This window comes from Mus caroli, chromosome 10, assembly GCF_900094665.2.
Source record: "Mus caroli chromosome 10, CAROLI_EIJ_v1.1, whole genome shotgun sequence".
Classification (NCBI taxonomy): domain Eukaryota; kingdom Metazoa; phylum Chordata; class Mammalia; order Rodentia; family Muridae; genus Mus; species Mus caroli.
Genome location: NC_034579.1, coordinates 93,992,454 through 94,014,886, shown reverse-complemented (window position 1 = coordinate 94,014,886; position 22,433 = coordinate 93,992,454). Strand labels below are relative to the sequence as shown.

General features: G+C 35.9%; 1 protein-coding gene across 1 annotated transcript in view; it reads left to right on the top strand.

The window, feature by feature from the left end:
* Positions 1 to 22,433, top strand: part of Tmtc3 (transmembrane O-mannosyltransferase targeting cadherins 3) — a 43,126-nt gene that overhangs the window by 8,074 nt on the left and 12,619 nt on the right. Inside the window, exons 2-10 of the mRNA XM_021174046.2 lie at positions 286 to 503; positions 1,515 to 1,733; positions 3,771 to 3,870; positions 6,135 to 6,250; positions 6,662 to 6,834; positions 11,847 to 12,099; positions 16,920 to 17,068; positions 18,699 to 18,819; positions 20,586 to 20,697. Coding sequence (XP_021029705.1) covers positions 300 to 503; positions 1,515 to 1,733; positions 3,771 to 3,870; positions 6,135 to 6,250; positions 6,662 to 6,834; positions 11,847 to 12,099; positions 16,920 to 17,068; positions 18,699 to 18,819; positions 20,586 to 20,697 — 1,447 coding nt within the window. The 5' untranslated portion in view covers positions 286 to 299. The remainder of the gene's footprint in view (positions 1 to 285; positions 504 to 1,514; positions 1,734 to 3,770; positions 3,871 to 6,134; positions 6,251 to 6,661; positions 6,835 to 11,846; positions 12,100 to 16,919; positions 17,069 to 18,698; positions 18,820 to 20,585; positions 20,698 to 22,433) is intronic.

Here is a 22,433-nt window from a genome sequence, read left to right as displayed (position 1 = left end):
GTACTGTGTGTCTGCTTCCCAGTGAGCCTAACCGGTGACAGCCGATGGGACTTACACTGTTCAGTTAGCTAGAGACAGAGGGACAAAGATTAAGTGGTATAAAAGAAATATTTGCCTTAGAAATATGGAGTTAATTGGTGAATTCTCCTGTAAAAGCGTGTGGCATTTAATTTCTCTGGGAGTGTTAATGTATGGTCTTTATTCTAAATGCATTGTAACACTAACGTTGTAATTATTTGGAGGAAAATGTTGGTTATTTCATTTTTATCTTGCATGTTTTTTCAGTTTGAGGGTGATCGATGCTTGAAGGGAAGATGGCTGATATTAACTTCAAAGAAGTGACTTTAATAGTCAGTGTGGTTGCTGCCTGCTACTGGAACAGCCTGTTCTGTGGGTTTGTTTTTGATGATGTTTCAGCAATACTGGATAATAAAGACCTGCATCCATCTACACCTTTAAAAACTTTATTTCAGAATGACTTCTGGGGAACTCCTATGTCTGAGGTAAATAATGACAATTTTATATAAAACTGAAATCACAGGTATCACTTAAATCAGTATATTAGATAGATATTTAATAAATAACTAACTAGTTAGCTATTAAATTCTGCTATCTCCCTGATATCCAACACAAACCTCAAGAAGATTCTTGACCATTCACTATAGGGAATACAAATATTGAGGGCTTTAAAAAAAAATCAGTTTCCAGATTTTATTTTTCAGGTGTTTAAAAAAAAATAATTACTTTCCTACTAAAAACAAATGCAGCTGTGAATATGTCTGTGTCCTGTAACTCCCTTATCTTAAAAGCAGGATTCATTTCATTGGGCATGTGCCGTGACTTAACTTTTTAAAAATAATATCTTTGTGTAAGGATAAAATATGTATGTGTAGGGAGGCCAACAGGTGTTAACAAAAGTCTCTGCCATTTTTCTTTGCTTTGAGTCAGGCAACAGAATTGTCTTAATTTAACCATTGAAGCATGGTAAACTCAATATAAGTAGATTAAAGTTGAGTACATACTGCCTATTCCTCTCCAGTAAGAAAGTGTTCACTTAGAATCATTTTGAAGGTCAGTGTTAACTTACTTAAGGTTAAACCCTTGTCTCTGGGAACTGTATACACTGGACTCTGATGTTAGATCTGTCCTTCATTAGCTATGTGAAATAAACTACAACTTTTAGATGGTGAAATATTCCCCTGGCTATAAGACCGAATGATTCCTTGAGGTATTTATCTGCACTGCCTGTCAGGTCACTTTGGAGTAAAATGCTTTGAGACGTAATGTGTACTACTCCACAGTCTGAATCTCAGCCATCATCTATGAGTGAGAAGCATGTCGTAAATGTCCCCATACACCCAGTCTAGAGGCTTTTCATGCCTCAGTCCTTCTGGGGATGAGTGAACACAATGTGTTATTTGTGTAACTCTTTGATCATTATCTTAATAAACTGATGACTAGCCAGAAGATGGAAGATATTTTAATAATCCGTGGTTGTTTGTTTTTCCTTTCAGGAGAGAAGCCACAAGTCATACAGGCCCTTAACGGTGTTGACATTTCGCTTAAATTATCTCCTCAGTGAGCTGAAACCCATGTCTTACCACCTCCTGAACACAGTGTTCCACGCTGTCGTCAGCGTGATCTTCCTTAAGGTCTGCAGACTCTTTCTGGATAAGAGGAGCAGCATGATTGCGGCTCTGCTCTTCGCAGTGCACCCAATCCATACAGAGGCAGTAAGTACGGCTGCACAAGCACTTTTACATCTTAAGCAGGAAATATGCCTAGTTCAGTACAGTCTTACTCTCCCATGCACAAAGCCCAGCTTACCTAGCATGTAAACATTTTAAATTTAATGTTTGAAGCATAGTGTTGTTCAAGAGTGTATGTGTAGGTAAAGTGATTACCACAAGCATGCACAGTTGAGCTTGTATCCCTAACAGCCATGTGAACAGCCTGACGCATGGAATCCACAGTGTGAGGTAGAGTCACGAGGATCCCTGGCCTGATCTAGACGATGCCTAAGTTTGGGGTTTATGGAGAGGACTTTTCTTCAAAAAGCAATGTAAATGGACTGGAAAGATGGTCCAGTGTTTAAGGGCAGTTGTTGCTTTTGCAGAAGACCCAGGTTTAGTTCTTAGCCACATGGTAGCTTAAACATTCAGAAATCCAGTTCCAGAAGATGTAGCACCCTGCTTTGGCCTCTTCAAGCACTAGGCATGCACACTTAATACATGTGAGCACTTGTATATATAAAATAAAAATAAATCTTTAAAAAAGAAGGAAAGTGGAGAGCAATGGAAGGAAACTTCCAACCAACCACACACACACTCCTGCGCACACATATGCTGACAAGCATACACAGGGAGAAATCATATATAGATTGCATGTATATACACACATTTGTTTGTATATATAGGTAGATATATTATTTTTATGTTATTAATGAAAAATTCAAATGAATGTAGTTGTTCCTATGATATGTACAAACTAATTTTTCTTAGATACATTGACACACTAAGATGCCTCTCCAGGGAAGAAGTAAGAATACTTTCTTTCATTGCTTTCTTGTAAGCTCTTCTTCCTAAACAAAACAGTGTTTGAGTTTGTAGATGATTTTATCTCTCTGGCCATGCTGGAACTATGTGGTGCCCAGCCCAGCTTTGCCATTCATATCTAAAAGAGATAAATTGCTTTAACTTGGACATTGCATTCCATTGCTTTAAAAGGCAAGCTTTTGGAATTCTGTGTTCTTCTAATTAAAAGCTTTTGAAATTTCTTCTTTGGTTTGCAGATTAGCAAATTTATGGCTTCAAGTTTCAAAAAAACCACTCATTTTAAGAAAATAATGCAGGGATACTTAAATTTTTAAAGAACATGCTGTATTTTAACTATATAAGATTTTATGATAATATGAAAGATGTTAAACAATACACAAAACCTAATCTTTTGCAAAGTTAAAATAAATGATACCTAGGCCCACCACATGAGGGCGCTCATATCCTTTAAAAAAACAACAATAACAACAACAACAAACACCAGAAATCTATCCTTTAGAGATATAGGTTTTAGATTTAGATTTATGCACAAGCATACACCATTTATTCATAAATCAGTAAGATAAAATTTGTCTTACTATTTCAGATAATTATAGTGAGCTGTTTCCAAGGAAAGGATGCGTTTTTAGTGGAGGTCAGCTGTGGCCTCCTCATCTGTCTTTCAGTTTCCAACTTGTTTCTGTTTTGGAAACAATTTATTTGCATTTTCTTTTTTCTTAAAAATTTTAAGGTAAAAATTGATTGATTGATTTTACTTTATTAACACAAAGGAAGCTTATGTTTTTGGTCCAAGATTGCAATGGTTAAATATTTCATTTAATTTTATTTCATTTTATTTTATTGGATTTTAAAAATTTTTTTTAAATTTATTTATTATTATATGTGAATACACTGTTGCTGTCTTCAGACACACCAGAAGAGGGTGTCAGATCTAATTATGGATAGTTGTGAGCCATCATGTGGTTGCTGGGATTTGAACTCAGGACCTTCGGAAGAGTAGTCACTGCTCTTCACTGCCAGGGCCATCTTTCTAACCCCCAGATATTTTCTTTATTTACATTTCAATGTTATCCCCTTTCCCGGTTTCTCCTCTGGAAACCCCCTGTACCCTCCCTCCTTTCCCCACTTCTGTGAAGGTACTCCCTTCCTATTACTATACTTAGTAGGTTTTCAAGACACTGCATTAAAATGAATGTCCTGTCTTTCTCTTTCCAGGTCACAGGTGTTGTAGGAAGAGCCGAACTCTTATCATCTGTGTTTTTCCTAGCTGCCTTTCTCTCATATACTAAGTCAAAAGGACCAGATAATTCCATAGGTACATATCTACCCACCGTCTCTTATTATAGTTATGGAACTTGATCAAATAACTCTATTTATTTTAAGTGCTTCTTAATTAAGATAACATTTGGAATTTGCCTTTATTGTTCTGCCGTATGTAATTGACCTGTAACATTGCCAGTAGTCTTAAAAATTTTATGTAATTTATATTTTTGTCATTACCCAGTAGGTTGTGTTCTCTGTAATCACATTTAAATGATCAAATAACCCTAAAATGTCAGTTTCAGAGTAACTCTGAGTTTTATATTATCTCCTATAAACCAAAAATGCAAGTACGGACACTTCTATTGCGTGCCTCTGTGTGTGTGTGTGTGTGTGTGTGTGTGTGTGTGTGTGTGTGTGTGTGTGTGTTGGAGTGTAGGTCCACACTTTAGACTATCAGAGAACAACCTCCAGTAGTGTTCCTCACTTTCCACCCTGAGAATTACACTTCTATTGCGTGCATGTGTGTGTGTGTGTATATGTGTGATGTTGGAGTGTGTGTGTGTGTGTTTTGGAGTGTAGGTCTGCACTTAAGACTATCAGAGAACAACCTCCAGTAGTGTTCCTCACTTTCCATCCTGAGAATTGCTCACTGCTATGTGCTAGGCCACAAGCTCCCGAGAAATCTGTAGTCTTTTTCCATTTTAGCATAGTAGCAAAGGCACCACAGCATGGTTGTCTTTGATAAATAATAGCTAGCAGCTCATGAGTCTATTTAAGTAAACTTTGAAGCCTGCTAGGGTTTCACTTTTATTATTTGTCATCACAGGTAGATATTTATGAGCTCCTGCCGTATAGCTTCCTCTAAAATATATTTTATATATTGCTGCACTGTTTTTCCCCTAAGAGTGAGGGCATAGTGGTCAGAAAAAAAGGCTTTCTATATAGTCTTAACCTATATTTGGTCAATATTAAACTCCCAGGTTTATCCCCTCTTTCTTTTGGTGGTAGCATCTCAACGTTGAATACGGAGGCATTGTGAAGGTGAAGGTATCTCTAATTGAACTTATGGGAACTAGAGATGTAGCTTAGTTGACAGAGTTCATATTTACTGGTCCCTGGGTTCTGTGCCCTGCACTGCCTAGAACTAAATATGAGGGCACACACCTGCAATCCCAGCACTTGGGGGGCGAGGGGCAGAATCAGAAGTTTAAGGTTATTCTCAGTAAAAATAGTGGAGTGAGTTGGAAGCCAACCTGGCTACATGAGCCCTATCTCAAGAAAAATACATTAACAACATTAAAAAGAATACATATTTATAGAGTCCAGTAGGATATAGCAATGCATGTATGCATAATGTAATAAAATTAAAAATATCTGTTCTCAAATGTACCTTCTTCATAGAAAAATTTTCAAAGTTCCGTATCTGTTTTTGAAACATAGTATACATTATTATTAATAATTACCCTTCTGGACAATGCACAATGCCACATCAGAACTGCTTACTGCTGTCTAGTCGTAACTTAGTACCTAATCAGCCAACTGCCCCATGCTTCTCTTTCCTCCTGTCGTTCCCAGATTCTTGTAACTACCACTATATGCACAACTTCCATGAGATCAACTCTTTTAGATTTTCTTGTATGACTAAGATGTAATACTTGCCTCCAATTTCATCTCTGTTCTTGCAAATTATAAAATTTAATTTGTGTATGTTAATTAGTGTTTCTGTATATAAACATTTCTTGATACCCTCATGAGATGATACTACATTAATGCAATTCGCTTACTTTTATGAATAATAATATAGTAACAAGAGAATGTCCTGTCTCCTGGACAGACTGATTTTCATCTCCTGCAAGGCAGGAGTAGAACCGCCAAGTTAAAATGCTAATCCTGCTACTAATTTTAAGGAACTTGAATATCATTTTCTTTATGTGCCTAGCACCAGCCCTGAAAGGGTTCCCTTCTCTATCCTTCCTAATACCTGTGAAATTTCAGATATCACTCCTCATTTCTGGGTTGATTAGTCACTAGTCAGCCCTGTTAATTTATCCCAATTTAACCTTTATTATAAAAGTTAGAATAAGCGTATATAATTTTCATCTCCACAAAACTCTGTAGCTTAAATTATGCATCTTAATATCTTATTTTGACACTATAATATTAAAGGTATATAATTTAAATGTAAATGTATCATAAAATATGAAGTATTGGTCAAATAGAAAAAATATTGATAGCTTTAGGAGAAATTTAAAATATACTTTTCTTCACATTATAACAATTTGCATAGATCTCTTATTTTCTATTCTTAAATTGTAGTGTGGACCCCGATTGTATTAACCGTGTTTTTAGTGGCTGTTGCAACATTGTGTAAGGAACAAGGAATAACGGTTGTCGGAATTTGTTGTGTATATGAAGTATTTGTGGCCCAAGGGGTAAGGAAAGATGAAAATTTCCATTTTCTCTTTGTTGTAGCTAAGTCAGATTTTATTACCCTTATTTTCTACAAATGTCATTACATATAAAAACTTTGCTTACTATGATGAAAGCACAGTTTATAAGAAACAAGTGTATTTTATCCATTTATCCACCTAAAAATAATTAAAATGTCATGATAACTTCATGTTTTAAGAACTAAAATTTTTAGACAACTTGTGAATATTCCAGTGATACCATTATAGTTCAGCTCAGTGTTTGCCAAAGATCAAAATTGGTATTATTTATCAAGTCTACAAATTGTTCTACCTTATTTTTAAGTTAGTCTTTGTTTTAATTGCATGTTTAGAATTGCTGCGTTACTGAAAATGTGTCCTGGTGTTTGTTACTCAGAGCGTTTTCTCTCTTAGTACACCTTGCCGTTGTTATGCACCGTTGCTGGGCAGTTTCTCCGCGGGAAGGGCAGCATTCCGTTATCTATGCTGCAGACACTAATAAAGCTCATTGTCCTGATGTTCAGTACGTTACTACTCGTTGTGATCAGAGTCCAAGTTATTCAGTCACAACTTCCAGTGTTTACAAGGTATGAAGTTCTTGATTGTCAGTCATCATCCGTGTTCCAAAATGTCTTCAGCTCATACTTAATTTTTCAACAGCTTTACTGAGATATCAATACACTTTAAAAGCTATGTACTATTTATAAATATATGGAATATTCTGGCATGCATGTTTACAGTTTTGTGTGAAACCCCCACAGCAAAGATTATGTGAGTGTTGCCTTCATAATTTGAGGGATTTGTAACTGCTTTATCAAATAATATTGAAGAGAAACATCTTTAAGCCTCTCACTAGACTTGTAAATTTGTATATTTCTCCTTGCATATCGGGTAATTTAAATACATGTATTTTTAAAACTCTGTTATAAACATTTAAGATTGTTGTCATATTGATGAATTTATCCCCTTATCATCACTATGAAATGGGCTTTTCTTTAATTCCTAGTAATTCTCTTTTCAGAAGTTGAATGTTTTCTCTAAATGTAGTCTGTCCAGCTATCTTTTTAGTGTGGCATAATGTATCTGTTCTCTTGCATTTTATTTTTACCCATCTCTCTGCCTGACTATGAAGGGTTTCTTACAGAGTTTACATAACTGGGTTTCTTCCTTGTCTTTTCAGATCTTCTGAATTGGGTGTTTTATCCATTCACTTTTAATATAATTATTGATGTATGTGATATTAATATACAATGTTGTGATTTTTCTCTTTGTCTTATCTATGCTCTGTGTCTGACTTCTAAAGAGCCACCTTCTGTGCAAGTTGCATACGACTTCCTTGGATATACATTTTGGCTTGGAACATTTATCTTTGGGAAAATATAAGACAAAATTTTTATGTTAAATTATAGTATTAGTTTCAGTGGGTTTTTTGTTGTTGTTGATGTTTCCTTGTTATCAACATTTCCATATCTTGCCATTACTACTTCTCCTTGAAGGATTTTGACATGCCCTGGTCAATCAGCAATAAATTCCTGTAACTTTTATCTCTAAAAATACCTTCATATTACTTCTGTTTTTGAAAAATAAATTTTCAACAGAGAACATTATCTCAGTTGTTCCTTAAAGTTGATTTCCCTGTCATCCAGCATGCACTGCTTCTATAGGCTGTCTCAGAATTTTAAGAAATGATATATTTGTTTTGTTGATATGCTCTTCTGCACGGTGTGCACTCAGACATGCTTTTCTTGTGTGTTCATATGTCTCCATGTTCTGTGGTGCTTTATGCTCTCTGGTTGCACACTCTGTCATGATTCCTTTTGGTTAGTTAGTGTTGTGTAAACTTTCTTCTCCATAGGAGTTACATGCACTCCTCATACACTTGGTAATTTTGAATGGATGCAAAGCATGTATTCCCATAAATACTTCTGAGTTTGCTCTAGGTGTGTTTCTGTTATTAAAAGTTGTCTTATTTTTTTAATTTTTGCTTTTAAATTTTATTTGTAGAACCACAGTAAGCCTTAGCCTAGGAATTATTTTGTTTCACAAAACCTTTCTGGCTACTCTACCATGAAACTAAACTGAACTTTTCTAGCCAACTGTCAAGTTAACTATCCTTCAGACACTTTTGTTTTTTTTCAAGAAAGCATTTAATTGGTTTACTTACTGTTTTGTGGGATTAGTCCATAAGCGTCATGACAGGAAGCAGACAGCCATGGTGCTGGAGCACTAGCTGCAGGCCACAGACAGAGAGAAAAACACTGGGCCTGGCATGGACTTTGGACGTTTCCAAGCTATCCCCAGCAACACACTTTCTCCAATAAGACCACACCTCCTAGCCTTCTCCAAACAGTTCCAATCCCCATGACTAAGCATTCAAATATATGAGCCCATGGTGGCCCTTCTCATTCAAACCACTACAGAAACGTAAGGGAAAGCATCTAATGGAAGCTTACAGTTTCAGAAGGTGAGTCCTGGACTGTCGTTGTGGGGAGTATGGTAGCAGGCAGCTAGGCATGATGCTGGAGTAGTCTATGAGAGGTCACATCTCACCTGCAATCATGAGGCAAAACGAACTGGAAGGAAAGGGGGACATGGAGGGAAAGGGATGTAAGGATAGACCGGGAAGAGAGGAAGGAGTGCTTCGATCAGCCTATAAAGTGAACAAATAAATGAATAGAGGGGCAAAAAGAAAGTCAGTTCTATGTATGAAAGTACAGAATACCTAGAATCAATTTAATGAAATATGTGTAGTATTTCTATGCTGACAACTTAGGAATCATTAATGAGGGAAATAAAGAAGTCGTAGAATGATACTTCTATGTAAATTAGCCACAGATTGAACATTGTCCCAGTCAGAATCCTAAGAGCTGTTTTTGAGACATGGACAAGTTGATTCTAAAATTCATATAAAAATGATAAATGTTTAGAATGGCTAAAAGAATGGGATTCTCTCAGCTTTAATCAGAAATTCTCCTCGAAATAGATGGCAGTTAACACAGAGACCTCTGCTGGTTTGAGTGGGAATGGCCCCTACGGGTTCATAGCAACCCCACACATTTTTTTTGTTGTTGTTAGTAGATTTTTATCTCTTGTTTTGTTTTGTTTTGTTTTGTTTTTTCAAGATGTTCTCTCCTGACTATTAGTTTCCCTGTAAGAGCTATAGCAGCTGACTACACACTAGATGGCCTGAAAGAACACGCCCTTCTAGCTTCTGCTAGCTGCTAGCACTCTTTGCCATTTCTTAACTGGTAGCTTCCTCAATTAAGCTTGCCCCATCCTTCCATAGCCTTGCCTGTGTGTCTCTTTGTCTTCTTGTAAAGGACACTGAGGCACTGAATGTAGTGCCCATCTAGTGTGACTGTCTTAAGAACTTAATATCTGCATTCCATGGTTGCCTACTGTAGCATTAACTCTTTCCTACTTTATCACTGTTAAATTATTAAATGAAATTTAAAATAGTCTCCTATAAAATTTAAGTAACTGGTGTTACATGAAATAATTGAGGGGGAAAAAACACCAACATAGTGATTTTGTTGTCCATGATAGTATGTTACAAGTACTAACTGGAAAAAATTTATTCATAGCCATAATGTATTAAAGACATGGATTAGAAAAAAATCAGATTATTATCTAAGCCAAAACATTTGAAGTATTTTCCTGTAATTAGTTATTCTTAGCAATTTTTTTTAAATTTAAGAAATAATTTCAGCTTATCTTTTACATGATTCTGTCTGCGCTCAACTAAACTCATGTGGGCATTAGAAATAGAGTGAGTTATATTTTCCTTACTCTTAGCTTCAATAATTTTGTTCTGCTTATCAATCATTCTGAAAAATTATGTGGACATGTGTTATTAGAGTGTGTATAATAAATATTTTTAAATAAAATTTTTTTAAATGTTCATATATAAATTAAATGTTATAGTACTGCCCCGAGAAATTGATTTTAATGTGATTTGGTTTGTTTAAACATTGGCTCTTTAAATCAAGTATAATAATTAAGCTATTAATCTTAAAAAGTGAGCAGTGTTTCTTCTAAATAGAAAGTTCAGTTCCACTTTTTTTTACAGTTCAAGCTCTGACTCTTAAGCCATATTTCTCTCTATATATAGCCAACTATACAAGTTCTAAATGATACTGCTTCTTCACCATTTGATACTTTTCAGAGTAAGTCAAGTCAAACAGGATGGAGTTTGATGCGTAATTCGTTTCCTCATTTTAAGACAACTGGGTTCCTAAGGACTATATGTAAATGTACTCATTTAAATTTAGTTTTGGATAAAACACCAAATATGTAAACAAAGTCCTTTGTAATAAACTTATTTTTTAAATATTTTACTTAATTTACAAAAGGGAGACTGTAATAACTACACTTATATTCAGTATATCATGATTTTGAGAAAACTAGATACGAACATGTTAGTATTTACTAGGAGAAAAATGAGAACACAGCATGCTGAGTGGCTCACTGCTAAGTACTTTGTACTGGAAACATTATTTTCAGTTTCATTTCAAAGCAGGACAAAAATCTCTAAATGCTGTAGTGTTGTCTGTAGTGAAAGAACAAAGACAAAGTTTCCCTGGGAACCATAATTTTTATTCGTATTTAGCTCTAAATTTTCACTCATATAGAACAACATGGCTAGATATTCTTGAAGCTTCCATACAACAAATGAATCTGAATCTCATATAATTTCTTTACGACTATTCATGTGAAGGTCATGATTTAATGAAAGTTCTTCTCTAGGCCGAACTGGATCATTCTAATAATTACTGAAAAGAGCCGATCTAATTTCTCTTCAAGCATTTCTCCATGGATACCGTTGCTCTCTCTGAGACATTTCATTTAGGTTAGGCAGTGTGATTTAGATTTTGAATTGATAGCATGATTCTAAGGCACCTATAGTAATATTTTTTTATTATTTATTTTTATATTTTGTATGTGTGTGCCACGTGTGTACAGGTAAGAATAGAGACCAGAAGAACATGCTAGATACCCTGGAGTTGAAGTTATAGGCAGTGGCAAGCTGCCCAGTGTAGGTGCTTAGAACCGAACTTAGGTCTCTACCAAAGCAGTATTTATTCTTGTGTTTCACATAAAGTAATTTTATGTTTTACTGATATATTTTAACATGTAAGATTTGTATTCAAAAGATGGGATCTGGTACTGCTTGCTCAGTGGGGAGTCACTTTCTACCAAAACTTAGAACCAGAGGTCAGTTATGCGGGACCCACATGATGGAGAGAGAACTAAGTCCCACAAGCTGTCCTCTGCCCTCTCCATGTGTCACTCCCCGTCCCCCTCACCATTAATTAAAACAAATAAATAAAGCCAACAACATTTGAAATTAGAGCTGGTGGTTGCTATTTACATAGTGCATACATATATAATTGCCATACTTGAAAAACTAAGACAGGAGGAACATATGGTCAAAGTTAGCATCAATTACATAAGCAATAACCTTGTCTCAAAATAAAGAATGGCTAAGATGTAGCTCAGGAGTAGAGTGCTAGCTTCTTAGAGTGTTGTGGTTTCAGCCAACTGAAACAAAGAGAAAACAAGTTTTGTTTAAATATCTTATTTGTCCTTGTTTATGCAGGTTTGATAATCCAGCTGCTGTAAGCCCAACCCCCACACGACAGCTGACTTTTAACTACCTCCTTCCTGTGAATGCCTGGCTTCTGCTGAATCCTTCCGAGCTCTGCTGTGATTGGACCATGGGGACAATACCACTGATAGAATCATTTCTAGATGTTCGAAATCTCGCCACTTTTGCTTTCTTTTGCTTTCTGGGGGCTTTGGGAATATTCAGTCTCAGATACCCTGGTGACTCCTCAAAGACTGTCCTAATGGTAAGAAATTTTAGTCTTTCAAAGAATGTTGTATTCAGTTGGTTACATTTGATATTATCTTTAATTTATCCAGTGTATGCTTCTAGAAGTATCTTTCTTTTTTTGATCATTCCTGATGTATAAACCTGTTGGATTGCCTTCATATTATTAACTAATAATAATATAATTAATTTGCAGGTATATATTAATAATATAATTAATTTGCATGCACATTCATCTATGTAAAACAGAAGTTAAATTTTTTTCTAATTTGATAGAGAACAGTGCATCCCTTTGTCATTTATTTACATTTCTTTACATTTATTCTTTTCTAACTAGATTACACACATTTGAAAGAATTGATTCTATTGTATACTTGGCTTTTTGACATTATGAATAGTGTCATGCAATAAGCAGCTAGAAGTAATAGATTTTAAGTTCTGTTAACAAGATTTTAATTATTCCCTGAGTAGGACTATATCCAGACACCTCTGATTATTTCAAAACTGTTTGTGTGGGGGCAGTGTTTTGTTTTGTTTTGCTTGTTTGTTTTTAATTTTCTCCTTCACCCTTGATTCTGTAAGAATTCCTTTTTCCTCGTTCATTTTTAATTGTTGAACGTAACATTTTCAACAGCATTTACCTTACCGTGTTTGAGAAAATATTTAAATGTTCCGTACGTGCACCATTTATGGCTAACACCATAGATTAACATTGTTCAGTATGAAATTATGATTGCAGTTTGTTTACCGGGTAGCATTTTTGAAGCACTATGATAAGATGAACTGTAAGGTTCTTGTTTCCAGAGTTTGCAGTCTAAGAAATTTGCAACACATGGCTAAAATGTAGAAAAAAAATGTGAAAGAATGCAGAGTGTAGGAGAAAGATCTGTTTACTTTTATGCTTAAGCATGCCAGTTTGTACCCTGAAAACATCTTACTGGAGTTTTTGAACAGCACTTTGAGGTTCAGAAGAAATACTTTCTTAGTGTAGAGGTAGAAACCTTTCTCAAATAGGCCTCTGCCAGTTCTTCATAGGCTACTGCATAGAGTTGAACTCAAACTTAAGAATGTTATGGAGAGTTTTTTTGGGTGGGGGGGGGGGGGGTTGGTTGGTTTTGCAAGACAAGGTTTCTCTGTGTAGCCCTGGCTGTCCTGGAACTCACTCTGTAGACCAGGCTGGCCTCGAACTCAGAAATCTGCCTGTCTCTGCCTCCCAAGTGCTGGGATTAAAGGTGTGTGCACCCACACCCGGCGAATCTTTGGAGTTCTTAGTGTTTTAATTCTTTTGTAGAAAATAGTTAATGTGGCCGAGTAGTGTAAACAGGAGTTTACCACTGAATTCTTGAAGAACTCTCATCATTAGATCTTTGTGTAGAAGAAAAAGATCTAGGTAGGAGTCAGACTCAAAAAGGTAAGTGTCTTAGGAAAGAGTAAATGGTTCACACTAAGGCACTGTCAAACATAAAAGGGAGATCTAGTTGATGAGATATCACTGACACAGTTAGATTGCAGCATTAGACAGTGAGAACAAGATGATGTCAGAGACTGGTGATATTCGAAAGCACTTTCATTTGAGTTGTGAGACAAAGATAATCACACATTGGTTTGCTTTGTAAAGTCAGCATTATTTAGTTTTAAAATAACTTGTAACCACAGCTTTAAAAGTCATATCCCGCAACTGTTTTATGCGTGAGGGATATAGAGAGATATAGATTTAAAATGCAGTGTACAAAAGGGCATCTAGCATTGCAGAGGCAACATGTTTGATTCGGGGTGTAAAGACTATATTTATGTAAAAAGTGGATAGCTAGTAGGTTTGTAAGGATCAACAGAACACGTAGCAGAGATTTGGTTTGCATTGTAAGGATTATTCTATTGCATGAAGGAAAAAAAGGATCACTAAAGTGAGTGGTTGTGAGGTTAGTAACAGCAACTGAAGATTGCTTTTTTCTTTGGTTTTGTGTGTTCGTCTTATTAACTCTTTAGCTTTCCCTCCCAAAAATTAGGAAAAAATTGTTTCCTATGAAAACATTGATGAGACTTTGATAAAAGCAAGCAAGTTTCAAAGCAACCCAGGAGACAGGAGTTAGGCCTATCAGGGAAACCTCAAACTCCTGAGCAGCCTGTAGTTGATCTGAAGCTGGCTGTCATGAGTTCCTGGTGATATTAACTGTCAGCTGTCATTCTCTTTTTAAGAGTCTGTTGCTGCTTAAGTAAATTCACACAAAAATTCACACAAAGTAGATAAATGATAGGATATATTTACCTTTGAAGTTGTGCTAAGAAGACAGTTGAAAAAGAAAAAAACAGAAATTTGGCAAATAAAAAAAGATACACAGATGAGTAGGTAGATACATTTAAAAAAATAAAAGCAATAAAATAAGCATAGATTTATGTAAGTCACTGGCTACTTCACATATGTATAAAGGAAAAAGTATACCCTTGAACCTAAAAGTGTTTTATGTATTCTCTAAGTCATACTAACTTTTTTCTAAATGTTGAATTTTCTGACGATATCTGAAGAAGCAGGGTAAGAAAGTAGTGCTCACGGACCCATATTAGTTATCTATTAAGATATTTACTATATATCAGCAACGTAATGTAAACAGTTATTAGTCCCCATTTCTGTTTATAAGGAGGTGTTCCCAGGGTGATTGAATAGTTTCTATTCCAAAAGAATTACGTTTAAGATTTATCTTAAACTCTTGGTTCTTGCTACTAATACCCCAGTGGTTTTTTGTTGGTTTGTTTGTTCATGTATGGGTATTTTCCTCCATCTATTGTTGTGCACAGTGTCTGGGTGCCCAGTGCTTGCAGGGGCCAAAAGAAGGCATTTGATCCCCTGAGACTGGAGTTACAGGCAGTTAGTGTGAGCTGCCATGAGGGTGCTAAGAACTAAACCCAGGTCCTCTTGAAGAACAACTGACTTTAACTGCTAAGCTGCTATCTTTCCACTCAGTAACATCCATCTTAAAAAGACTTTATATTATTAGTAGAAAATTATAGTTTAATCACAATTAATATAATTCTCATACATTTATTATTACTTCATTAATTAGGATTTCGAGGTCATTAATCATTAAAGACTTACGGAGTTGATAGACTTTAATGGTTGGTCATTTTCCTCCTTTTATGATTTATTCACTAATCTATGGTGTTTCTGAATGAGTACTATCAAGTCTCAGAAATAAAGTTTCTTTTTGACAGCCAAGTCACTATTTTTTTAATGAGTATCAAATTTAGGGCTATCTATACATAAATAGCTTTACATCTAGCTGGTTCTTTATTCATCATACATCTCCAGGAAGTGAGAAGAAAAAATACTTTTAGTGGTTCATGGTTTGATTTAAAAACAAAAACACTGAAATTTCAGACACATAAATTGATGTAATATATCTTCACCTCTATTTCATTAATAAAATATCATGAGAGACAGTTTTTTCTCTGTGCCCTTTAGATAGTTTCAGATTTCCAAAAGTGAAGCATTAAATTGCATATTTAGCTAAATCCTGTAAACCAAAGCCAAGGGACCTGGTGAGGTCCTGGGTGCAGGCAGGAAGACCGGAAGTTAGAAGTCATCCTTGGCAACAGCAATTCCAAGGCCAGCCTGGGCTACCAGAGATCCTATCCTGGAAAATCCTGGAAAAAGAAAACGAAGGGAAACAAGCAAATGTCCAGAGTTACAAGTCCTGACCTCTCAAACTTACATCTTCCCATGTTATCTATATGCATGCTTAGTTTTCTCTTCCTCACACCTCCTGCTGTTCCTCTGCCTTCTCCTCCTTCTCCTCCTCTTCATTTCATTCTTCCTATGTAACAAAAGTGTATGTTCCTTGACCAACATCCTCCCAAATTCTTTACTCATTCTGGTAAACACCATTCTGTTCTCAATTTCTAATAACACTATTTTTTAAGCATCCGTATGCAAGTGAGAGTATCAGATATATGGCATGTGACATAATGCCTTCCGTTTGCGTTTCTTTCTCCTTTTAAGACTAACTGGGATTTCTTGTGCATATATGTCCTATTTTCTTTTTCTGCTCTGCCCATCACTACATTGGTTCCATGTGTTGGCTATTCTGAGCCATGGTACAATAATGGAGGTGCAGATACATTACAGTGTGTGGGTTTCCTCTCTTCTGCTGTGTGCCTATTAGTGGGATTACTGGATTGTGATGATTCTGTTTTTAATATTGTAAGGCATTTCCATACCATTGCTCGCATTACTGATTCATTCCTACTGTTAGGTATGCATTGGTTAACATGTTCTCCACATACTTCTTAACACTTGCTTTCAGTTATCTTCCTGACAGTAGCCATTCTCAGGTTGAGTCCATCGACGTTTACATTTGTACTTCTCTGATGATGAGGGATATTTTCATATAGCTATTGGTTATTGGTATGTCTTCTGCCCATTTTTTCATTGGATATTTTTGCTTACTAATAAGTTGAATGTGCTATTTCCAGTGATGTTTAATTCAAGTGAACCTCAGTAGTCAACCTTTGCTAAAAGTCGTATTGCTCACAAAGCCAGTAATTCTAATTAGGTTTTCATACCTTCAGTGCTGTAGAAAGTACAGAATTTAATTTCAACTAGTGACTCGCATTTTATTGGCAGTCTTATAAAGTAAATTCTAGAATTAGCAAAAACTCCCTCCTTATCTTGCTGATGTACATCTTGCTGTTTATTACCACCCCTGTGTGGTCTTTGTGTTCACTCTTCATGACAGTATTTCTAAAATAGTCTACAGCTCATTTACTCCAAGTAAGTTATAAAAGCCTGTGTTGCTTGTCATCTGTGTTGTTTAATTGAACGTGCTATCTTCTTTTTCATTCCAGGCGCTTTGTTTAATGGCGTTACCATTTATTCCCGCATCAAACCTGTTCTTTCCTGTTGGATTTGTTGTTGCTGAGCGAGTACTATATGTTCCTAGCATGGGGTTCTGTATTTTAGTAGCCCATGGATGGCAAAAAATTTCAAACAAAAGGTGAATTAATGCTAGTTTGTTTTGAAATGTCAAGTTTTAGTATTTTAGTCTGCATGTAGCCCAGTTCTGTAAGCCATACTTTCATTCTTTCCATTATAGCTATAATTTAAGTTAGAAAAGCTCTGCCCCACCTCCTCATTCTGTGTTCTCTCTGCATGCTTTGTTACAGCCCAGCACAGCAAGCTGACTCAGACCCATGTGAAAACAGTGCTGCTTTTACTGAGGCTAAAGCCCAGATGAGCAATTTCACATTCATAAGCAGTGACTAAGTTACACTCACCCCATTGGAATGAGCCATCTTGAGTGCTTAGTGTGTATGAAATATGTTTAAATATGTTTAGCATGCGTATGGTTTTTTTTTTTTTTTGGTTGCATTACCAATTAAAAAAAATTATGCTTAGAAACTCATAATTGCAGAGATTATGTACATTTACTGTATCAATAAAATTGTCATATCAAGCAAATTTCTAATAATCAAATGATACTAATATAATACTGCATTTTGATTTATATCTGACTTTTCTCTACATCTCTTACAAACTGACCAATACTTTTATTTAAAAATTATTTACATGGGTTCTATAAACATCCCCCCACCTAGTTCTCTCATGTAATTCCTATTTCAGAATCTTCTTGTTATATCCATTCTGAATATTTCCAAATTTTTTCTGCATTTTGCATCTAGCCTCTTTAATATGCATATACTAGATTATCTTACTTAGTTTCACAATTTTTATCCACATCTACCAAAACCTTCTTAGAATTTCTACCCATGAACACAGCTTTGATCACCACCAATTTCTAGGGCCTAGCTATGTGCCAAGGATGGCTTATGGTACACATTTACATTTGTTTTTTCATTTAATTTTGACACACCTGCTCTCCTTTGCAGATATTTACATCGAAGCTTGTACAAGCTACCTGAATCTCATAGCAGCAGTTAGCCTAAAGTTTTTTGATTTGCATCTATTTTACAGGTTTTTCTCTATATTTTAACAGACAGTTCTTAAAAAGTAGAAATAAAACAGTTCAAAGAACAGGAGAGCCTATAGTATAATTTGTAAGCAAAACCCTTTCTAAAGTGTCAGAAGTAAGGTTGACCCTTCCTAAATTCAACTATTACGTTGTAACAATGACCCAAAAGATGCTGAAATTGGCAATTCAGACTTTATCAGTTTTTAAATCACGGATTTGTAAATACAGTTTTAGAAATAGTGATTAACACATTAGAATATGGAGTTAACTTTCTCTCTTTGTTCATGATACAGGTTTACAGATTAAATTATTTTGAAAAATTATATTTTACCGAAAGTACATAGACTTTTTATGTCCCTATTTACATTGTTAATATACATATGTTAGTGTTTACATTAACAGTAAAATGTTAACCCATACATGATTGTTGGGTATTGCTTAAAATATATGGGAGAGTTGTGTAGGCTGCCTACAAATGTTTATCACCCTACATGAGGGGCTTGAGCAGCCCCAGACTTTGCCGGCCTGTGGGAATTTTGTAACAAATCCTAAAGAATAAAATATAAGTGAAGTCTCAGTTGGTGGGCCATCTTCATAATATTTAATTTGGGGATGTTCTTTAAAGTATTTTTCTCTGTTTTTATCTTTTCAACAGTGTGCTGAAAAAGCTCTCGTGGGTGTGTCTGTCCATGGTGATACTAACCCATGCCTTGAAAACACTTCATAGAAATTGGGACTGGGAGTCAGAATATACATTGTTTATGTCAGCCTTAAAGGTAAAGTATTTTTATTCAGAGGACAGGAGGTTGTGTATTTGTAAAACTATTTCCCACACTTTTAGGCAGACATTTAATTCTATTTTAGCTGAGAAGTAATACATTATTTTTGTATAGTATCTTCCACAACCAAACTCCCTAAGTTACTACTTAATTATATGTCCAAAGGATATATATATATATATATATATATGCACTCATATGTATGTGTGTGTATGTGTGTGTGTGTGTAATTTCTATGAATGCTAAACTAAATTTACTTGAAGTTCACATGGTGAAATATTTAAATTCTTAGTTCTTAGGGTACACCTATTTTTTTGGTTTTTGCCTTTCGATGGCTTACTATCAAGATAAGTCACACAGAATGTAACATCATACAGTTAACTAGTAGCTTGGTTGTTAGTGGTATATAAAATAATGAGTTCTATAATTAGTGCATCATTAATTCAGTGAGATGAGGTACACAAAAGTGTCACTCTACTGTGTAAAGGAATATCACTGGTTCAGCATTATTGGGAATGGAGCTGGTAAGCAGAATTTTATTTAAAATTTTAAAAATACACACACGTTTTTAAGGTCATCAATAGAATATTTCCATAAATGCTTCCTATCTTATTCTTTACAAGTCTCTAAACTCATATTTCCTTTTGACTATTTCTTTTTTAAAATTTTATGTGAGTATGTATGTGTGAATTCGGTTGCCTACTGAGGCCAGAGATGTTGGATTGCTCTTAAGCTAAAGTTTCAGGCACATAATAGCTGCCTGATATGTATGATAGGAACCAAACTGAAGTTCTCTGTGAGAGCATGGCATGCTTTAGACTGCTAAGGCGTCTCGCCAGCCCCTCCTTTTTGACTACTTCTTTAGAAGTATCTGCCTCACCATAGCAGTGTATGAGATCTCTTTCTGTAGCGCCTACCTAAGGTTGGATGACTTCGTGACCACGCCGCTTTCCATCCCTCCTAACTGGGTAGATAGGTGAAGCACCACCACACTGCTAATCCATAATTTTCAGTGCTAATGGTGCCCTGTAATTATTAGGGATTTTGCTTGCCTGCATTCTCATAACACTGAATAAAACCTTCAGTTCCAAACACTGCAGCTCCTCTTTCGGATGTATATCATGCTCTCCACCCATCTGTGAATTCTAAACACACAGATGAATTTCACAACTTCGGTCTCAGCACTTCTGTTTCCATAATAAACTATAAAAATAGCTTTAAATATATCTCACCTGAAAATTAGCCATCAATACAGTCTCTTAAGTATATCCTCATATCCAAGTACATCCCCCCTCAACAAAATACAAACACTAAAGCAGTAGTTTTCAAATAGGATTGTGCTCTAATCAGAAAAGACTTTGGGAACATTTCTGATGAAGTCAAACTGCAAGTGGTTTTATAATATGTTAAGGCAGTAGTTCTCAGCCTGTGAGACATGGACCCTTTAGGGATCAGTCGAGTGACCTTTTTACAGGGGTTACCTAAAACCATAAGAAAACACAAATATTTATGTTTTGATTCTTAACTTGAAAAATTATAGTTATGAAGTAATAAAGAATTACACCATTAGGAAGGTTGAGAACTACCGTGTTAGAGGAAAGGCAGACTACATACATAGGCTTTTGTTTCATTTCTAGGAATATTTCTATAAGCCAGTCCATTCCCAATAGTTTACCAAACAATTGTCTGTGAACTGGAGTGGTTTGGATTTTTGTTGTTGATTTTTCTGATTTTAGCTCATTCTGTTTTCATTTGTGTTTAAGGTGAATAAAAACAATGCCAAATTATGGAATAATGTGGGTCATGCTCTGGAGAATGAGAAGAACTTTGAGAAAGCTTTGAAATACTTCTTGCAGGCTACCCATGTTCAGCCAGGTAAGCACTGCTCGTTGTAATTGGTAGATGGCAGTATAGACATTAGATGGAGTGAGAGGGGCAGATTTTATTAAGCTGAGTTCAAGGGAGTAAGGGAGAGTTATTGAAGACACCTTAGAAAAGAGTGTACAGGGTGTTGCAAACGGAAAGCTCTGGTGCTAGGCGAAAGGATGACAGAATGATGACAGATTGATTTAAGGCGGGAGAAGCAAGTGTCTCCCAGTGTATCCAGTATAGTTGAGGAGAGGAATAACTTGGCCGTGGGGGAGGCAGCATCTGCTGTACAGGCCGCTTTACTTTAGGACCTAGAATCAATTGTAGTAACAAACAAGGCATAGTGTGTGGACAGTGGATAAGACGCGAGTGAACAATGTGGAGTAACCTGAAGTTGCCTTCTGTTTGCTTCTGTTTCCTCAGTGAAAAGTAAAATCACCAGTAGAAAGGAAAGGAAAGGACTCGTTTGAGATGTGAGAACAAGAGAGAAGGCAAAATGGTCATGTAAGACAGTACTTCTAAACCTCCATGTGCATAGAAACCTAGAGGTCTTGTTCTCCTGGCCATTGTGGTGCAGATTTAGATACCACCTGAAATTGTATATTCCTAGTAAGCTCTCAGACGATGTATCCACATGCAGCAAAGGTAGGCAGCTAGAAAAATATATAGTTGCCAACCATCATTATCACTCTGGATAACTGAAAATTAAATCAATTGATACAGTTAAATGGTTTTCTCTTCTTACTTCCCAGCTAAGGTAATGATCTTGTAGACACGCAATACTCTGTTACTAAGGATTAGAATATTTTTCAGAAGAAAAGGCTAAGGGCCTTCAATTACAGTAACAGTTTATAATCCAAAAGGGATGGGAGAAAAAGAGATAAGGCCAGCAGATATGTCTAACAGAATGATGGCATCTGCGTAGCATGTAATTAGAGCAGTGGTATTTTTCAGTAGAGTGCTCTTGCCATTTCTAGTATGCAGAATGATCTCACCAAAGGTTGTATGCAACTACCAGTAGTGCCCCCAGATGGCATCATTCTATTCAGAGACAAGGGGAAAGCTCCCCATATTTTGACTATCCCACAGATGGTGCAGTGGTGGGCACTGCCCTATTTTTTCCCATTTTTGTAAAATTGTGACCTTTGAACTGAGGGTTAAGGTAGTGTAAACTGAGGTGAAATTTACTGAAAGAACATCAAGGCCACAGTGTTAGAGAATAACATGTATATGCTCAATGTGGTGGCACACTCTCTATGCCGCACTTGGAAGCCAGAGCCAGCTAGATCTCTGAGCTTGATCTATCTACATGCTTCTAGGATGGCTAGGGCTATGTAGAGAGACCCTGTCTAACAAAAACAGTAGTTACATTCATGTACATTGCTGAAATTAAAGAATTTTGAAAGTAGTAATGTTAGAGCCCAAGAAATCCAGGAACTGTGAAAACAGAAGTAGATAAACAGTTTAATAATCAGCAGTGTTGAGGGATTTTTTTTCTCTTCTTATTTTTTTTTTTATATTTTTTATTACATATTTTCCTCAATTACATTTCCAATGCTATCCCAAAATTCCCCCGTACCCTCCCCCCACTTCCCTACCCACCCATTCCCTTTTTTTTTTGGCCCTGTACTGGAGCATATAAAGTTTGCGTGTCCAATGGGCCTCTCTTTCCAGTGATGGCCGACTAGGCCATCTTTTGATACATATGCAGCTAGAGTCAAGAGCTCCAGGGTACTGGAGTA